Consider the following 17,170-nt stretch of genomic DNA (forward strand, 5'->3'; position numbering starts at 1 on the left):
TGTAGCCCAGTGGCTAGACCTTGGCTCACTGCAACCTCCGCCTTCTGGGTTCAAGTGATTCTCTTGCCTCAGGCTCCCGAGTAGCTGGGATTACAGATGCATGCCACCGCAACCCACTAGATTTTGTATTTTTAGTAGAGACGGAGTTTTACCATATTGGCCAGGCTAGTCTTGAACTCCTGACCTCAAGTGATCCGCCTGTCTTGGCTTCCCAAAGTGCTAGAATTACAGGCATGAGCCACAGTGCTCAGCCTCAAACAACTTTTGATTAGAGACTTGCCTCCTGCTACACCCTCCATTCATCCCTTGCTTTGCTCTAGGACTTACTTTATTTTCTGCCAACTAGCTCCTGTCTGCAGCTCTTAAACTAGGGGTATATTCAAAACATGTACTGTGCCCTGCTTTTCTTGATATGACATTTGTGGAAGGTTTCCATTTGAGGAAAACTTCTTGACTTCATCTGTTGGAATGATTTCTGAAGACCCAAGATTTTTCTAGGACACTTTCAATTTAACATATGTATATTATGCTCCGATTTTTCTTCTTTAGCTATCTTGTCCATATTCAGCTATAGTTGGAAGACAGATATTAGGATGTGATAGAATTCTGGAGTCAGACTTAGAAACTGAGCACCAGCTCAGCCACTTTCTAATTAAGTCACTTCAGGTCTTTGAGTCTCACTTTCAAAGTGGAGAAGACAATAGGGCCAGCCTCCATGGGAAGACAAAACAAGGCAGAGTGCATTTATTTAATGCGGTCTGTGGCATGTACAAAGGGCTCAATCAATTATTACCATTACTATCACTTGGAGAGTCAAGTGGCACAATTTTATCTTGTTCTAAGCAGAAATGGCTAACATGTTACAACTATCATCTACTAAAAAATAAATATAAATAACTGTATAATAAATGAAGATTTCCTTAACCCAATAGTATTTTTTGAGCCGTAAACCGACTGCACATTCATTTAGATTTGTAAGTTAGATCTCCTGCCACACTACCTTACACAGAAAAGGTGTTGGGAATATCAGCAGATTAGTTAGCAAGGCAGGTGTTAATTGGCCTTTTTACTCAGTATCAGAATTCTAAGCTGCTTCTATGCATTATTAAATCAAATTCTTACCTTTCCCATCTGGCTGTGGGCTATAATTCTGTCTTACTTTCTTTAGATGTTATACATAAAATAATGCAAGACTTTTTCAGAGATTCAAAAATTGGAGGTTAATCTTCCTTCAATAAGTTTTTACTGATGGCCACGAATATAAAAAAGATGATCAAGCTGATTTATTTTCTGCCTTGGGTTGTCCAAATGCCCAGGTGAACACATTGATGAGCCCAGCTTTCCATTTTGCTTGTATTCCTGATGAATTTACAAGCTGGGAACGTGATGAATAACTAATCAAGAGAATGCAATGCACAAATGTGGAGGAAGGGTTTATATCTGCACAGTCCCTTACAATGAAGTAAATGCCCAACAAAGACGCATGCCCAGAGCAGTTATGGAAAGACCAATCAAAGATTTAGCAGGCTGACGATTTCATCATCCATTTAAACTTTATTGAGCATGTACATTGTGCAAAGCAGTTAGCCAAATTACATACACATGGATTTATGGTAGAAAAGTATATACATGTAGTATGTCATATACACATACAGAAGCCTGACTTTAGAAGATTCCAGGCATCATGTGTCAGAATGATACAATCACTTTGAACTATACACTTTTTCTGTAATAACGTCTGTATTGCAAAAAAAAAAAAAAAAAATTCCAATAGTGATTAGTAACACCCAGATACTGTGACAGCCCCATTGCTATTCCATGGGAGATGCAAGAGCATTATCGAAGTAATAAAATATGTTATCAGGCATTTATGGCTTCTGGGAGAAAATGCAATTGCTTGCTGTTTTGATGTTATCTCTCACTATGCTTGCTTATAATTTGCCATTTCTATATTTAGTAGCCAGTCATTTTGAAGTCAAACAAAAACCAAAACAAGGTTTGCATTGTCTCAACAAACCAGTCCTTGTGAACAGGGGGGCTATTAATCAGCTTTTAAAGGAGGTAAGTCATGGTGGTGGTGGTGCGATAATCTGAAATTTTGGAAGTTCCAAGCTCACTTTAAGAGTTGAGATGGGTAGGAGGGCTGAAAACACCACCATTCATCCTCCTTCAGTAACCTCAGACTCAACTTAAACATTTTTAACAAAAAAGATGGGAGGGGTCACATCTCACGTTTGGGGGAGTGTGTGTGTGCGCGCGTAGATGTGAAAACTGAGCCAAAATATTCCACGGTGAAGAGACCTCCCTTCTCGGCTGGTGGACATCGACCTTACAAAGTAATCTGTGGAGCATACGACCAAATACGCCCCTTCCAAAACTTTTACGTACGCTGCTATTTTTTAATAAGTACGCATTTCCCCCCATTTTCTTTTCCTCTCCATGGACTCAGATATCTGGAGCGAGGATGGGTCCCCCTCTGATTCCGTCCTCACCCCAGCCAATCTGAGCCCGGATGCTAATTAGCTGCGCTCCCCTGATGAACACGCCTTTGTCACAAGTAGGCCCGGACTACAAAGCCCAGAATGCCTCGCCCCTCCCTGATCAATGAGGGCTTATTTAAATGATCTCTGAGGTCTTGGACCCAGGCCAATCAGCTGTCAGGGCTCATGATAAATCGCAATGCATTATTGATAATAATAATTACTGGGACATGCGCGTTCCGGCCGAAGGGGGGTAAATTTCCCAACTCCAGGAATTTGTGACGGAGAGGGCAAATAACTGCGGCTCTCCCGGCGCCCCGATGCTCGCACCATGTCGAGGCGCAAGCAGGCGAAACCCCAGCACATCAACTCCGAGGAGGACCAGGGCGAGCAGCAGGCGCAGCAGGCGACCCCGGAGTTTGCAGATGCGGCCCCAGTGGCGCCCGCGCCGGGGGAGCCGGGTGAGTGGGGCTGGGGCGCACGCCCGGGAAGGGTAGCTTCCCGGACGTCCGCGGGATCCTCGAGGGCTCGGGCTTCGGGGCGCTTCGCGCAAATTCAGGAACCGAGATTTAGGGGCCCGGTGCCCGAGAAGAGCTGCAGCCTCCTGTTCCCACCACCCCGCCGGGTGCACATTTCACACTTTTTCCCTTTTCTCCCCTCTGGTGTAAGTTTCACCCCCAGCCTTCCCCGCTTATTGTAAAATTGACCCCCACTCACTCCGCCGCGCTCCTGGTTCCCGAAAGGTTCCCTTCTCCTTGTCCTCTGCCCCTCACTTAATTGGTTCCACTCCCCTCACTGGTGTTCCCCCCCCTTGTAATTTAGGTCCCCCTCCCTCGCGTCGCTTTCAAAAGAAAGAACCCCGGGGGATCCCCACCCTCTCCACCGGCCCTTGGGGGCATTTCTAGGAGGCCGGAGGAGGGGCGCACCCCTGGAAGACCCCCTGGAGGAGGACGATCTGTTGCACGCGCCCCTCCCGGGCCGAGTGGGGGGAGGGGGCGCGACCTCTCCCCACCCTCAGGAGCTGGGGTGCGGGCCACCCGCGCTGCGCCGGGGATTGGAGGGCCCAGAGGGGTGGGGGAGGAGGGCTCAATGTTTCCCTTTAAAATTTTTTTCGTTTTTTTTGGTTTTCGCCTTTTCTGCCCGGGCTGCGCCGCCTGCCGATCTTCGCCCTAACCTTTCGGGGCCTGACCTCCAGCCATCTTTGATTTCCGACTTCCTAAAAATAACCGCGGCAAGCCCGAGGGTGCGAGCCCCCAGTGGCCGGGGTGGCGGGCGCGCGGCAGTCCCGCTGGGGTGCACCGGCTTCCCGTCTGGCGTGGCTTTTCTGGAGCGACCGGCTTTCCAGATCCGCGCCCGGGTGTGAAAGGGGAGAGAGGTGGGGGGCCGGGGCGAGCTCCGGCGGCTGACCCGGCCCGCGCTTCCGCGGCCAGCGTTAACCCGATCGAGGGGAGTTCGGAACCCCAGCCGCGCCCGGAGCCGCGGGGCCAACTCTGTTCCCACTTCATCACTTCACCCCGGAGGTTTTGGGAGCGAAGCGGTTTCCCACTATCTCCTCTCCATCCTGGCCCGCCAAATTGTCGCCTGATAAGTTTTTAGCGTACGCGTTGGGGGAGGGGGATTCGTAGCCTCCTCTCCCGCCTTGTTCGTCGCTCCGCTCCCCGCCTGCTTTCTAATTTCCCCGCAGCAGGCGGGTGTGCGCGGCCACCCCGGGGGACTCTCAGAGCCCATCTCCAGTGCCCGGAGTTTCCCGAGAAGACAGTCGCTACTTTTTGGCTTCCATACCCTCCCCTTTTTGTCGGAGACCGAATGTAATACATTTCCCAAGTTTATAAGTAGGTCGATGGAATCCCCCGTGGAACATTTTTCCAGGGCAAATTAAAAGGATCGGCTGGACGGAGGGGACGGCTGGGCGTTTTCGGGGCGCCGGGTGGTCAGCGCAGCGCGCACCGGAGGTCCCCCGCGCCTGTAGGGACTCTCTTTGTGCCTGTGTTGGGGGCGGGGTGGGGGTGGGGGTTGAGGGGAGCGTGAAGGCTTCGTGGCCTGGCCCACCTGGAACAAAAGGGTTAACCCTCAGCCCGCCCGCTTCCTCCGGAGAGGAGGGGCGAGCTCCTGGCTCTGACCCCTCCCCTGGTCCTACTCTGACCTCCCCTTCCCCCTTCATTTTGGGTGGGCGCACACACGTGGGGCTTTTGGTGGTGGTTGGCACCTTTCGGGATGGAAGCTTGTTACGGGAGAGCTTTTGAAATTAACGCAGGTTGGAGTTTGGAATCAGAGTCAACCTGAGCTGAGCTGAGCTCTCAGGTCTGGCCGTGCGCTGCCACCGCGATTTGGGAGGGGAGTTGGCCATTGATCATCGGGGTTGTTGCGGACAGCCCACCCGGCTTGCGCGCGGGCGCCCCCTGGAGGCCCAGCTTGAAGCCTAGCCCTTTGCTGGGAGGCGGGTCCCTTCGCAGGTACCGGCACACACCTGGTGGGCGGGACGGTTAGGGGGTGCTAATGGAGAGTACTGGGCTGGGCCAAGGATGGGTACCCCAGGGGATTCGTGCCGGTCGTCGGCGCGATAGCCATCTGTGCCCGCTGGTCTTTGCCAAATCTGGAACTCTGGGTCATAACTCCTGGCTGCTAGAATGTGTTTGCAGAGCCTCCAATTGCCTCCTTGGGGCAGAAGGTGGTTTTCCCAAGCAGTGCGTTTTTAACGGCTGCGTTTGGGTTGTTTGCATTTGATCTGCCTAAAATTATATATATGTTACATATCTAATTTAGATGTATGTATATGTTTCACATAATTTTTTAAAATGCAGATTGAGCTGGTCTTATTTTGCAAAGCCATTTGAGAATGTACTTTTTGAGGGAGGAAAATGACGTCTGGCGATCAATTAGCAGATCAAAAAATCTGCAGGTGGTCGCAGGGCTAACACTACTTACAGGAAAAATTAGCATTTTCTCAAAAGGGTTTCAAATGCCCTTTGTGCTAAACTGGATTACAAACATCAACGATTAGGATTCCTAAGTTTCCAATAACTTCCTAATTCCAGTTACTGGCCAAAATGACCCGCACTGGCTAGAAAGATTTTGACATTAGTTAACATTTCAGGCTAACCTTCTAGTTAGACTTCATCTGGGTTTCCCACAGGGAGAGAAGCTGCAATTTGCCAAAGAGCTTTTTTTGTTCAATAAACATGTGCAGTGCACAAGCAAATGATACTTTGTCATTCAAGCTGCTGTTGGTGAGCTTCCTCCTGGGCTGTGGGTTGGGGAACCATCTTGGGAGGCAGTCGATAGTTAGCATTTCCTTTTTCAAAATGTGAAGTGTTAGGTTGATGCCTGGGAAGCCAGGTTTTAGAGTGAGATCCACATTCCAGTCTGGCTGTGACTTTCAGCTGAAACCAGCTTGGTGGGATTTTTTTTCCCCGAGTTTTTGGGTTCACCTCTATATAGTGGTGATAAAATGCCCTGTTTAGATAATTTCAACTGTAGAAGGCCTACTGTAAATGGGGAATGTGATCAGTGTTAATTTTGTTCAAAATACCAAAATATTTTTGTTTGTATTTCTGCTTTGTGTCAAGATGGTGTTTTAAGCTCCCAGTTGAGGCAGTTTAGCAGAAACAGCAGTGTGCTGCCTGCCAGATGCCAAACCGGGGACTAGTGCGCTATCTTTAATTACAGATATTAAAGGCCAAAATTGATAGTCATATTTTTACTCATTTTAGAGTAAATTGCAGCACCTGTTTGAAACGGCTTTGCCCATGGTGTCTTGTCCTGCTTGATTTTAGCCGCGGCCCCAGAGTCCAAGGAGCTGTGTGTGTAGTTGCTGATGTGATGAGATTTGCTTTTTGGCATCTTTGACAAGGCAGCTGTGATTGGTGCTTGGCTGGTTGGATTTGGTGGCTTCCCCTCTGCCATCTTAAATGTTGGGATGTGCCTTCACACAGTTTGATAAAGCAGCCCCAGAAGTAAAACAATGTTGGCGTTTGGCTGGCTTCTCTGGGTTGTACTACCTTGGAAAAATTGATGGCGAAGAGTTCCAGAAGTTGTCTTCCTCATCACCTTTAACCTAGAGTACTTTTGGCCTTTTTTTTTAAATGTCTAAACTGTTTTTTTTGAAATGGAGTCTCGCTCTGTCACCCAGGCTGGAGCGCAGTGGCATGATCTTGGCCCACTGCAACCTTTGTCTCCCGGGTTCAAGCGATTCTCCTGCCTCAGCCTCCCGAGTAGCTGGGACTACAGGCACGTGCCACCATGCCCGGCTAATTTTTTGTATTTTTAGTAGAGACGGGGTTTCACCGTGTTAGCCAGAATGGTCTTGATCTCCTGACCTTGTGATCCGCTCTCCTCAGCCTTCCAAAGTGGCGGGATCACAGGCGTGAGCCACCGCGCCTGGCCAAAATGTCTAAGCATTTTAAAAAGCCACTAAATCCAGACAAGAACTGCATTGCCAGTCACCACAATCCTTTCCCTCTGCCCCTCTGGGCCCACCAAAACGAATCGTATGTCTGTGTTAGGTTTTGTTCAAGGGGACTCTGGAGAAAGGCAACAAAAGCCCCTGCCCTCATGGAGTTTACAAACTTGCATGATCTCTAGTTGGGGTGGAGAGGGACACATCTCTAACCTTGGAAGCTGAGAGAGGTCACATGCCTTAGCGCCTAGGAAGCTTTTTTTGAGCTGTTTACTCTTTCCTCTCCAGCAGAATCTATGAATTTTGTTTCAAGGCTGTTTGAAACTGCCTTTTTTAGATCTTAATTGGGTAGAAACTTAAAGTCTAATTTGCCATCTATGAATTGAGCTGAAGGCTTTATTTGACTGCTAAAATTAAACAGCTTAAAGAGGCACTTTTCTTTGAACTGGTTAAATACTCAAGGCACATAATTTCCTTTTGTTTTTTTGGTAAGCAATTATCCTGGGGGTGGGGGAGGGTAGAAGATGTTGTATGCTTCAGATAATCTACTCATTGTGGCTCTTTAAATGTAGGAATGAAAACCAAATAAGCTTGAGTCGTTTGGCTTTTATCAAGATAGACAGGTTTTACTTTTTAAGCATTTCAGTGCCTCCAGAATTTGATTGGCCACTAGTAGATGAAATTTCTTCCTATACAATAGTAAGAGTATTTTCTATCCATTTGGCAGTGATTGAATCTAAGACCCCTGCTGGGTTTACTGCATTCTTCCAACTTATTGGATAACTAGATGCTGAGAGATAACATTCCTAAAATTCGGGCTGGGGGCGGGGTGGAGGGATGGAAGAACTAGTTGCTTCGTAATCCCTCTGAACTTTGTTTTTGTTTTTTTTTTTTTTTCCTTTTGGGTGAACTTAAGCATACCGGACAATTGTTCATAGCAGAATCTTCTTACCCCTTGGCAAATACAGTTTCACTGTTTACCAGTGGCGGTCTGGATGTACAAGCACTTTTTACCGCACAGGCAAACAGAGCTGCTGCCGTTTTAAGGCTCAAGTGGGATGTTGCTGGTGGAGGCTACAGAAGAGGCTAGCTTGTGTATACAGCAAAGGCAAGCTGGTATTCGGGCTGTAAATCACTCTTGGGAACCACTGGATCCTTCGAGCGGAGGGAGCTTAACCTTTTTTGTGCCACAGAAGCCTTCTCAACGTAATGTGTTTATATGTATAAAATACATAGACGACCAAGGAAATAAGTTGCACTGAAATATAGTCATCAAAAATGAAAACATTTTAGCTTAGTAATATCCACTGCTTTATTAATATAATAAATAATAAGATCCAGTAGAATTTCCAAGTCATAACAACTGTAACACCATATGAAAGTATCTGCGGCCTCTGCTGATGACACACAGGTTCTATTAATACCGCTGTGGGAGGTTCCTTATATTCATCATTGAAAGAAGTGTTACGTTTTAGTTCAGCTTAGTGAAAATTGATATTCTTTTTCTTACCTAATTTCATAGACCACTCCCCCCCACTAAGTTTCAAAATGCCTATGTTAAATAGGACATGCATTTTCAATCGAGATGTTTTCCCTAAGGGGATGAAAACATAGATATCGATAAGGTTTGTGGCCTTCCAAAGGACATACGTGTGTACAATCTATTTGTGATATTAGAACTTTATAAGGGGGGAGCGATTAGGGAAAAACTAAAAGCCTCGGTAGAGGGGGGAAATGAAGTTTGAGAAACTCTGCCCTAGAGGAAACCACTGATGTGACTGCCATTAAATAGTATTAAAGGCACCTCTGTATTCTGATGAGCAGTATGTCATCTCGAGCCACTTCGTTGTGAGCCTGTTTTCCACATCTGCAAAATGGAAACAAGGGAGTTTGTTTGATTATGTGGCTGTGAAGATAAATGACTTAAGGCCAGGGTGTTTCATCTTTTGGCTTCCCTGGGCCACATTGGAAGAAGAATTATTTTGGGCCACACCTAAAAGACATTGACACTAATGATAGCTTATGAGCTTAAAAAATATTGTAAAACTATCTCATAATGTTTTAAGAAGCTTATGAATTTGTGTTGGGCGGAATTCAAAGCTGGTCGGGGCCTGGGTTGGACAAGCTTGCCTTAAGGTCTAAGAGTATGAAGTTGTATGTTTTTGTTCTTGCTTGGAGTGGTGGTGGTTAATTTTGGCCTCTAAAAAGTAGAATGGAGTGGTTAATGTTTTTTGCATGAGCTTTATTGAATTTTTTTTTTTTTTTGGCAGTCTTGCTCCATTGCCCATGCTGGAGTGCAGTGGTGTGATCTCTGCTCACTGCAGTCTCCACCTCCTGTGTTCAAGTGATTCTCCTGCCTCAGCCTCCTGAGTAGCTGGGATTACAGGCACTCACCACCGTACCTGGCAAATTTTTGTATTTTTAGTAGAGACGGGGTTTCACCATGTTGGCCTGGGTGGTCTCGAACTCCTAAACTCAAGTAATCCACCCAACTCAGCCTCCCAAAGTGCTGGGATTACAGGTGTGAGCCAGCATGCCCTGCCTGGTTCTGCTTTATTTCTGGAGGTTATAAAGCATTCATCTTTTCTGCACCCTAATTTATTTAACCAAAATCTTACTGATGGACCAAGGTGCATTCATTTTTGTTGCTGTTTGTTAACATGAGAAATGCTACAAGGAATATCCTTGAAGTACATCAAGGAAATTCCTAAAAAAGGAATTGCTTCTGGGCGCGATGGCTCCCGCTTGTAATCCCAGGACTTTGGGAGGCTGAGGCAGGCAGATCACGAGGTCAAGAGATCGAGACCATGCTGGACAACATGGTGAAACCCCGTCTCTACTAAAAATACAAAAATTAGCTGGACGTGGTGGCGTGTGCCTGTAGTCTCAGCTACTCAGGAGGCTGAGGCAGGAGAATTGCTTGAACCCGGGAGGCGGAGGTTGCAGTGAGCCGAGATCTCACCACTGCACTCCAGCCGCCAGCAACAGAGTGAGACTCTGTCTCAAAAAAAAAAAAAAAAAAAAAGGAAAAAGAAAAGGAATTGCTAGGTCAAAGGAAATTGTACTAAAGATGTTGCCAGATGACTCCCTGAAGGAGCTGTATACATGTATATACTCCTACCAATAGTACTTCCTTCCCTAACAAGAGAAACTGTTTCACTTAACATTCTCGACACATAATTATCAAAATTGCTCTTCTAGAATGATCGTGCCCCCAACACTCCCACCAGCATGGCTTTCCAGTCTTGGGAAATCATACAGATAGATACTATTTGATCTGAGAGTTGGTGGTTTCCAGATAAATAGTTGCCAGTGTTCTGGAAATTGAGGAACATTTTTAATTGAGGATCATTGAAATGAGGCCGACTGGCAGCAGTGTTGGGGCTGTGAGAAAGGAGAGTTTGTGCTGTGCCAGCTCCTGGAACTCTACATGGAAGTGGCAGCGTCGTGCTGCATCCGAACACTTTCACAGCAACTTCTGGAAGTCCCAGAAATAGGACAGGAATGGTGGTCTACTCCCACCCCTTCCTAACCAAGGCAGCCTCTTTCCTGTCCCACCTTAAGGTTTCTGTGAGGGGAAAGATAGTTGCAATCCTAACAGAAGAAACATGCTCAGAAATGTATAAATAAAGCCTTCCGATAGAGGATGTGGGAACTGCATCCCTGGGTTTCAATACGGGCTCTGCAGTTTACTTAACATGTTGCCTCGGGCAAGTTAATGTCCTCTGTGCCTTAGTTTCCCCCTTTGTCAAACAGGATAATAGTTTCTATTCAGAGTTGTTAATAGAATAACATAAATTGTTTAGAATCACACCTGGCACATACCAAGAGCTCAAAAGTTATCTGTCAGTAGTAACTTTTTTTGTGTGGCACAAGTCATACTATTTCTGAGTCTGTTTTTCTCTTCCTTCCTTCCTTCCTTCCCACCTTCCTTCCTTCTTGTCTGTCTTTCCTTCTTTCCTTCCTCCCTTCCTCCCTTCCTTCTGTCTTTCCTTCTCTCTCCTTCCTTCTCCTCTCTTCTCTTCTTTTCTTTCTTTCGAGTTTCACTCCTGTTGCCCAGGCTGGAGTGCAATGGTGTGATCTCGGCTCACTGCAACCTCCGCCTCCTGGATTCAAGTGATTCTCCTGTGGCAGCCTCCCTAATATATGGGACTACAGGCATGCGCTACTATGCCTGGCTAATTTTTTATCTTTAGTAGAGACTAAAAATAGAAAATTTAGTTTTTCCATGTTGCTCAGGCTGGTTTTGAACTCCTGACTTCAGGTGATTTGCCTGCCTCTGCCTCCCGAAGTGCTGGCAGTACAGGCATGAGCCACCGTGTCCAGCCTTTTTCTCATCTTTAAACGGAGCTGATATTTAATAGGATTAAATGATTATAGTGTGGGCATCTGTGGGTACAAAATCTTTATGGGGCTCATCTTTTCACCATTGGGTCTTCAACCCCTGCTTTGCACACAGTAGGAGGTAAGTATTGTTTAATGAGAGGCATTAAACTGTTTGATTGTAAGGCTTTGTTCTCAGCAGTCCTGGTTGCATTAATAAATCCAGGCATCTACCTGGATTATCATCTCATGATTATGCGTGCTCAGCAAGCATTCTCAGGGGTGCGCCCACTATCTCCGACCTCCTATTGATACGTGTGGCTAGGTTGGCCCTGGCCAGCTTTCTTAACTCTGGCAGGCCGGACCTCCCATGGCTATTGTCTCTTCCACTGAGCCACCTCCAGCCTACACATACTTTGCAAGACTTCATATTGTGACCCAGTCTGAAATACGTAAAGATTCGATCAGTTTGTTAAGGCCATGCTTCCAGATCAGTCCCTCCTGGAAACTCGCTGCTGGACTGTGCTATCAAAAGCCCAGGGTTTTAGCAGGGTGCGGGCTCACTCCTGTAATCCCAGCACTTTGGGAAGCTGAGGCAAGCGGATCACTTGAACCTAGGAGTTTGAGACCAGCCTGGCCAACATGGTGAAACCCCACCTCTACTAAAAATACAAAAATCAGCCAGGCCTGGTGGCGCATGCCTGTAATCCCAGCTACTTAGGAGGCTGAGGCATGCGAATAGCTTGAACCCGGGAAGCGGTAGTCACAGTGAGCCGAGATTGAGCCACTGAACTCCAGCCCTTCCTGGCCTTTTCCTTGTGCATTTGTGCTTGCTTTTTTTTTTTTTTTTTTTTTTTTTTACCTTCCATTCTAGGCAGGGTCTCACGCTGTCACCCAGGTTGGAGTGGCTTGACCTCCCAGGTTCAAGCGATTCTCCTGCCTTAGCCTGCTGAGTAGCTTGAACCACACGGGCGCACGGCTATGCCTAGCTATTTTTATCTTCTTATTTTTTATAGAGATGGGGTCTCACTGTGTTGCTGCTCTCGAACTAGCCTCTCAAAAGTGGCCTCAAAGTGCTGGGGTGACTGGTGTGAGCCACTGCATGCGGCCACATTTGTGCATCTCAAACCCAGGTTTTGTTTTAAACAAAGTGGTCGTGTTGTACATATTATCGCTCAACCCAGGTCTTTCACCTCATTTCTATGGCATACAGGAATTCTGCATAATCCTTACACTATGCGTGGAGGTGGCAAAATTTACTTCTTTGCTGCTGTGAACATTTCTGAAAAAACAAAAATTCCTAGATCATTGTATACTTGTGTGAGTGTCTTGTTTGGTTTAGATTCATAGGCTCAGCCGCTGGGTCTGAGATATGCCTGTCTGTCCTGTGGCCCCAAGCTCCAGTGATATCCTGGTGATGGGGCTACCTGCGAGGGCAGCGGGAAGGAGAGAAAGTAGCTTTGAGACACTTCCAGGCTTCTTGTGTAAAGGACCCGGGCATCCGGCTAAAACCAGTCCCAAGTTTGGAGTTAGGCTGGCACTAACCCTAAAGTAAATAAACCCCAGTTACAAAAGAAATTCAGGGATCAGCCTTTTTTTTTTTTTTAAGATGGGGTTTCACCATGATGGCCAGGCTGGTCTTGAACTCCTGACCTCAGGTGATCCACCACCCACCTCAGCCTCCCAAAGTGCTAGGATTACAGGCGTGAGCCACCACGCCTGGCTTTTTTTTTTGTTTTTTGAGACAGAGTCTCACTTTGTCATCCAGGCTGGAGTGCAGTAGCATGATCCCTGCTCACTGCAACCTCCGCCTCCTGGGTTCAAGCGATTCTCGTGCCTCAGCCTCCCAAGTAGCTAGGATTATAGGAGCCTGCCACCATGCCTGGCTAAATTTGTGTTTTTAGCAGAGACAAGATCTCACCATGTTGTCCGGGTTGGTCTTGAACTCCCAATCTCAGGTGGTCTGCCCACCTCAGCCTCCCAAAGTGCTGGGACTATAGGCATGAGCCACTGTGTCCAGCCTTCCACACATCCTTTACTTGGGAGGGCAGAGCTCTTAGCTTTTTCTGTCTTGTTACAGGTGATCCAGTAAACCACCCAGGGAACGACAATGAGGCGAGTGAGGACGAAGCCACAGTAAAGCGGCTTCGTCGGGAGGAGACGCACGTCTGCGAGAAATGCTGTGCAGAGTTCTTCAGCATCTCTGAGTTCCTGGAACATAAGAAAAATTGCACTAAAAATCCACCTGTCCTCATCATGAATGACAGTGAGGGCCCGGTGCCTTCAGAAGACTTCTCTGGAGCGGTACTGAGCCAACAGTCCCCCAGTCCCAGCAGTAAGGACAGTCACAGGGAGAATGGTGGCAGCTCAGGGGACATGAAGGAGAAGCCAGGTGCGGAGTCTGTGGTGTACCTAAAGACAGAGACAGCCCTGCCACCCACCCCCCAGGACATAAGCTATTTACCCAAAGGCAAAGTGGCCAACACTAACGTGACCTTGCAGGCACTACGGGGCACCAAGGTGGCGGTGAATCAGCGGAGTGCGGATGCCCTCCCTGCCCCTGTGCCCGGTGCCAACAGCATCCCGTGGGTCCTGGAGCAGATCTTGTGTCTGCAGCAGCAGCAGCTCCAGCAGATCCAGCTGACCGAGCAGATCCGCGTCCAGGTGAACATGTGGGCCTCCCACGCCCTCCACTCGAGCGGGGCAGGGGCCGAAACGCTGAAGACCCTGAGCAGCCACGTGTCCCAGCAGGTGTCTGCAGCTGTGGCTCTGCTCAGCCAGAAAGCTGGAAGCCAAGGTCTATCTCTGGATGCCTTGAAACAAGCCAAGCTACCTCACGCCAACATCCCTACTGCTACCAGCTCCCTGTCCCCAGGGCTGGCGCCCTTCACTCTGAAGCCAGATGGGACCCGGGTGCTCCCGAATGTCATGTCCCGCCTCCCGAGCGCTTTGCTTCCTCAGGCCCCGGGCTCGGTGCTCTTTCAGAGCCCTTTCTCCACCATGGCGCTAGACACATCCAAGAAGGGGAAGGGGAAGCCCCCAAACGTCTCCGCGGTGGAGGTCAAACCCAAGGACGAGGCGGTCCTCTACAAGCACAAGTGTAAGTACTGTAGCAAGGTTTTCGGGACTGATAGCTCCTTGCAGATCCACCTCCGCTCCCACACTGGAGAGAGACCCTTCGTGTGCTCTGTCTGTGGTCATCGCTTCACCACCAAGGGCAACCTCAAGGTGCACTTTCACCGACATCCCCAGGTGAAGGCAAACCCCCAGCTGTTTGCCGAGTTCCAGGACAAAGTGGCAGCAGGCAATGGCACCCCCTATGCGCTCTCTGTACCTGACCCCATAGACGAATCGAGTCTTTCCTTAGACAGCAAACCTGTCCTTGTAACCCCCTCCGTAGGGCTACCTCAGAATCTCTCTTCGGGGACTAATCCCAAGGACCTCTCGGGTGGCCCGTTGCCCAGTGACCTGCAGCCTGGGCCTTCTCCAGACAGTGAGGGTGGACCCATTCTCCCTGGGGTGGGACCAGACCATCATTCCCCAAGGGCTGGTAGCTTCCAAGCGAGTGGGACCCCCGAGCCAGGGTCAGAGACCCTGAAACTGCAGCAGCTGGTGGAGAACATTGACAAGGCCACCACCGATCCCAACGAATGTCTCATTTGCCACCGTGTCCTAAGCTGCCAGAGTTCCCTCAAGATGCATTACCGCACCCACACTGGGGAGAGACCATTCCAGTGTAAGATCTGTGGCCGAGCCTTTTCTACCAAAGGAAACCTGAAGACACACCTCGGGGTTCACCGAACCAACACGTCCATTAAGACGCAGCATTCATGCCCCATCTGCCAGAAGAAGTTCACCAACGCTGTGATGCTGCAGCAGCATATTCGCATGCACATGGGCGGTCAGATTCCCAACACACCCCTGCCGGAGAATCCCTGTGACTTTACGGGTCCTGAGCCGATGACAGGGGGTGAGAATGGCAGCACCGGCGCCATCTGCCGTGACGATGTCATCGAAAGCATCGATGTAGAGGAAGTTGGCTCCCAGGAGGCTCCCGGCAGCTCCTCGAAGGTCCCCACGCCTTTTCCCAGCATCCACTCAGCATCACCCACACTAGGGTTTGCCATGATGGCTTCCTTAGATGCCCCAGGGAAAGTGGGTCCTGTCCCTTTTAACCTACAGCGCCAGAGCAGCAGAGAAAACGGTTCCAGGGAGAGCGACGGCTTGACCAACGACTCGTCCTCACTGATGGGAGACCAGGAGTATCAGAGCCGGAGCCCAGACATCCTGGAAACCACGTCCTTCCAGGCACTTTCCCCGGCCAATAGTCAAGCCGAAAGCATCAAGTCAAAGTCTCCCGATGGTGGGAGCAAAGCAGAGAGCTCCGAGAACAGCCGCACTGAGATGGAAGGTGATAGAGCTTTGGATTTAACTTATGTCCATTTTGGGCTCAAGGTCATCAAAAAGGCACCTGGGCTGAACTTTACAAACGGAGAGTATGACTTGAAGTAGCCCCTTCTAGAGGGCAATTAGCTTTTCTATACTTCTGGGTAGAAGGCAATAGTAACTGCCTCTATTCTAGCAACTAACATGCTTTTTATTTATGGTGGTTAATGCAAAATGGGTATGGACAGCATACCTTTTCTCTTGGTTTTTATTTTTGTCTTTGAGCCCGTTGGGACATAGGGGTAGTCTCATTTTGTTTTGTTTTAGTTTTTTTCTTTTTTTTTCTCTCTACACCATGATTCTGTATATAGGTATCTTAAGAGTGTTTGAGGAAGTGGGCGCTGTTTTTTGACCACTGAAATAAGCCACGGTTCCCTGACTGAGGCCCCACTGCCTGATACAAGGCTCACAAATAAACCACTCTTGAAGCAGGGAAAGATGAACCCGTTTTAAATGCACGTATCTGTTGAGATGTGACTGTTGATGTTATTAATGGCAAAATAAGGGCAAAGCTGTATCATAGAATCAAAGAAAGATGGTGTCTGAGCATATACCCGACAGGTACCTTCTTATGCAGAAATGTGTTTATAGGTTGCCCATACCTCTAAAAAAACACAAAGTGATCTTTTCCCAAGTGTTAGAGGTTTTATTCTTTGTGCAGATAAACAATTCAAAGGAAGGTGTTAATTTCTGTTAAGGTGATTTTGAGGTGTTAATTTCTTAAAAGCCAGCTCCAGACTCTCAAACTAGCAGGCAGTTATCTTCAAAGGTCTTTCTTGTTTTGAAGAAAGGGTGAAAGTTGGGTGATAAAGGTCTGGCTTTTTTTCCCTCTGTGTACTAGGTCGGAGCAGTCTCCCTTCCACGTTTATCCGAGCCCAGCCAACCTACGTCAAGGTTGAAGTTCCTGGCACGTTTGTGGGACCCTCAACCTTGTCCGCAGGGATGACCCCTTTGTTAGCAGCCCAGCCACGCCGACAGGCCAAGCAACATGGCTGCACACGGTGTGGGAAGAACTTCTCGTCCGCCAGCGCTCTTCAGATCCACGAGCGGACTCACACTGGAGAGAAGCCTTTTGTGTGCAACATTTGTGGGCGAGCTTTTACCACCAAAGGGAACTTGAAGGTGGGTTTGTGTGGGCTTCAGCAGGGCGGGGGCTGGGCGCTGAGTATCTTCTTATTGGCACTATCCATGATGAGTTCTTCCGTTAAGACCAGGTGGGATGGCCAAGCACGGTGGCTCCTGCATGTCATCCCAACACTTCGGGAGGCCGAGGTGGGAAGATTGATTGAGTGCAGGAGTTTGAGACCAGCCCGGGCAACACGGGGAGACAACATCTTTCCAAAAAAAAAAAAAAAATTGGTTGGGTGTGATGGTGCATGTTTGGGTCCCAGCTAATTGGGAGGCTGAGCTGGGAGGATCACTTGAGCCTGAGAGATCAAGGCTGCAGTGATCTGTGATCATGCCACTGCACTCCAGCCTAGAAAACAGAATGAGACCTTGTCTCTTAATTAAATTTAAGAATTAA

At 48.3% G+C, this 17,170-nt stretch overlaps 1 protein-coding gene across 1 annotated transcript in view; it reads left to right on the plus strand.

Annotated features, from left to right (window-relative positions):
* Positions 1-2,718: 2,718 nt before the first annotated feature.
* The window catches only part of SALL4 (spalt like transcription factor 4), a 15,686-nt gene continuing 1,234 nt past the window's right edge, over positions 2,719-17,170 (plus strand). Inside the window, exons 1-3 of the mRNA XM_032255976.1 lie at positions 2,719-2,941; positions 13,280-15,610; positions 16,487-16,767. Of these exons, the coding sequence (XP_032111867.1) occupies positions 2,812-2,941; positions 13,280-15,610; positions 16,487-16,767 (2,742 nt within the window). The 5' untranslated portion in view covers positions 2,719-2,811. The remainder of the gene's footprint in view (positions 2,942-13,279; positions 15,611-16,486; positions 16,768-17,170) is intronic.

Source organism: Sapajus apella, unplaced genomic scaffold (assembly GCF_009761245.1).
Source record: "Sapajus apella isolate SASKATOON/1434 unplaced genomic scaffold, GSC_monkey_1.0 scaffold92, whole genome shotgun sequence".
Classification (NCBI taxonomy): Eukaryota; Metazoa; Chordata; class Mammalia; order Primates; family Cebidae; genus Sapajus; species Sapajus apella.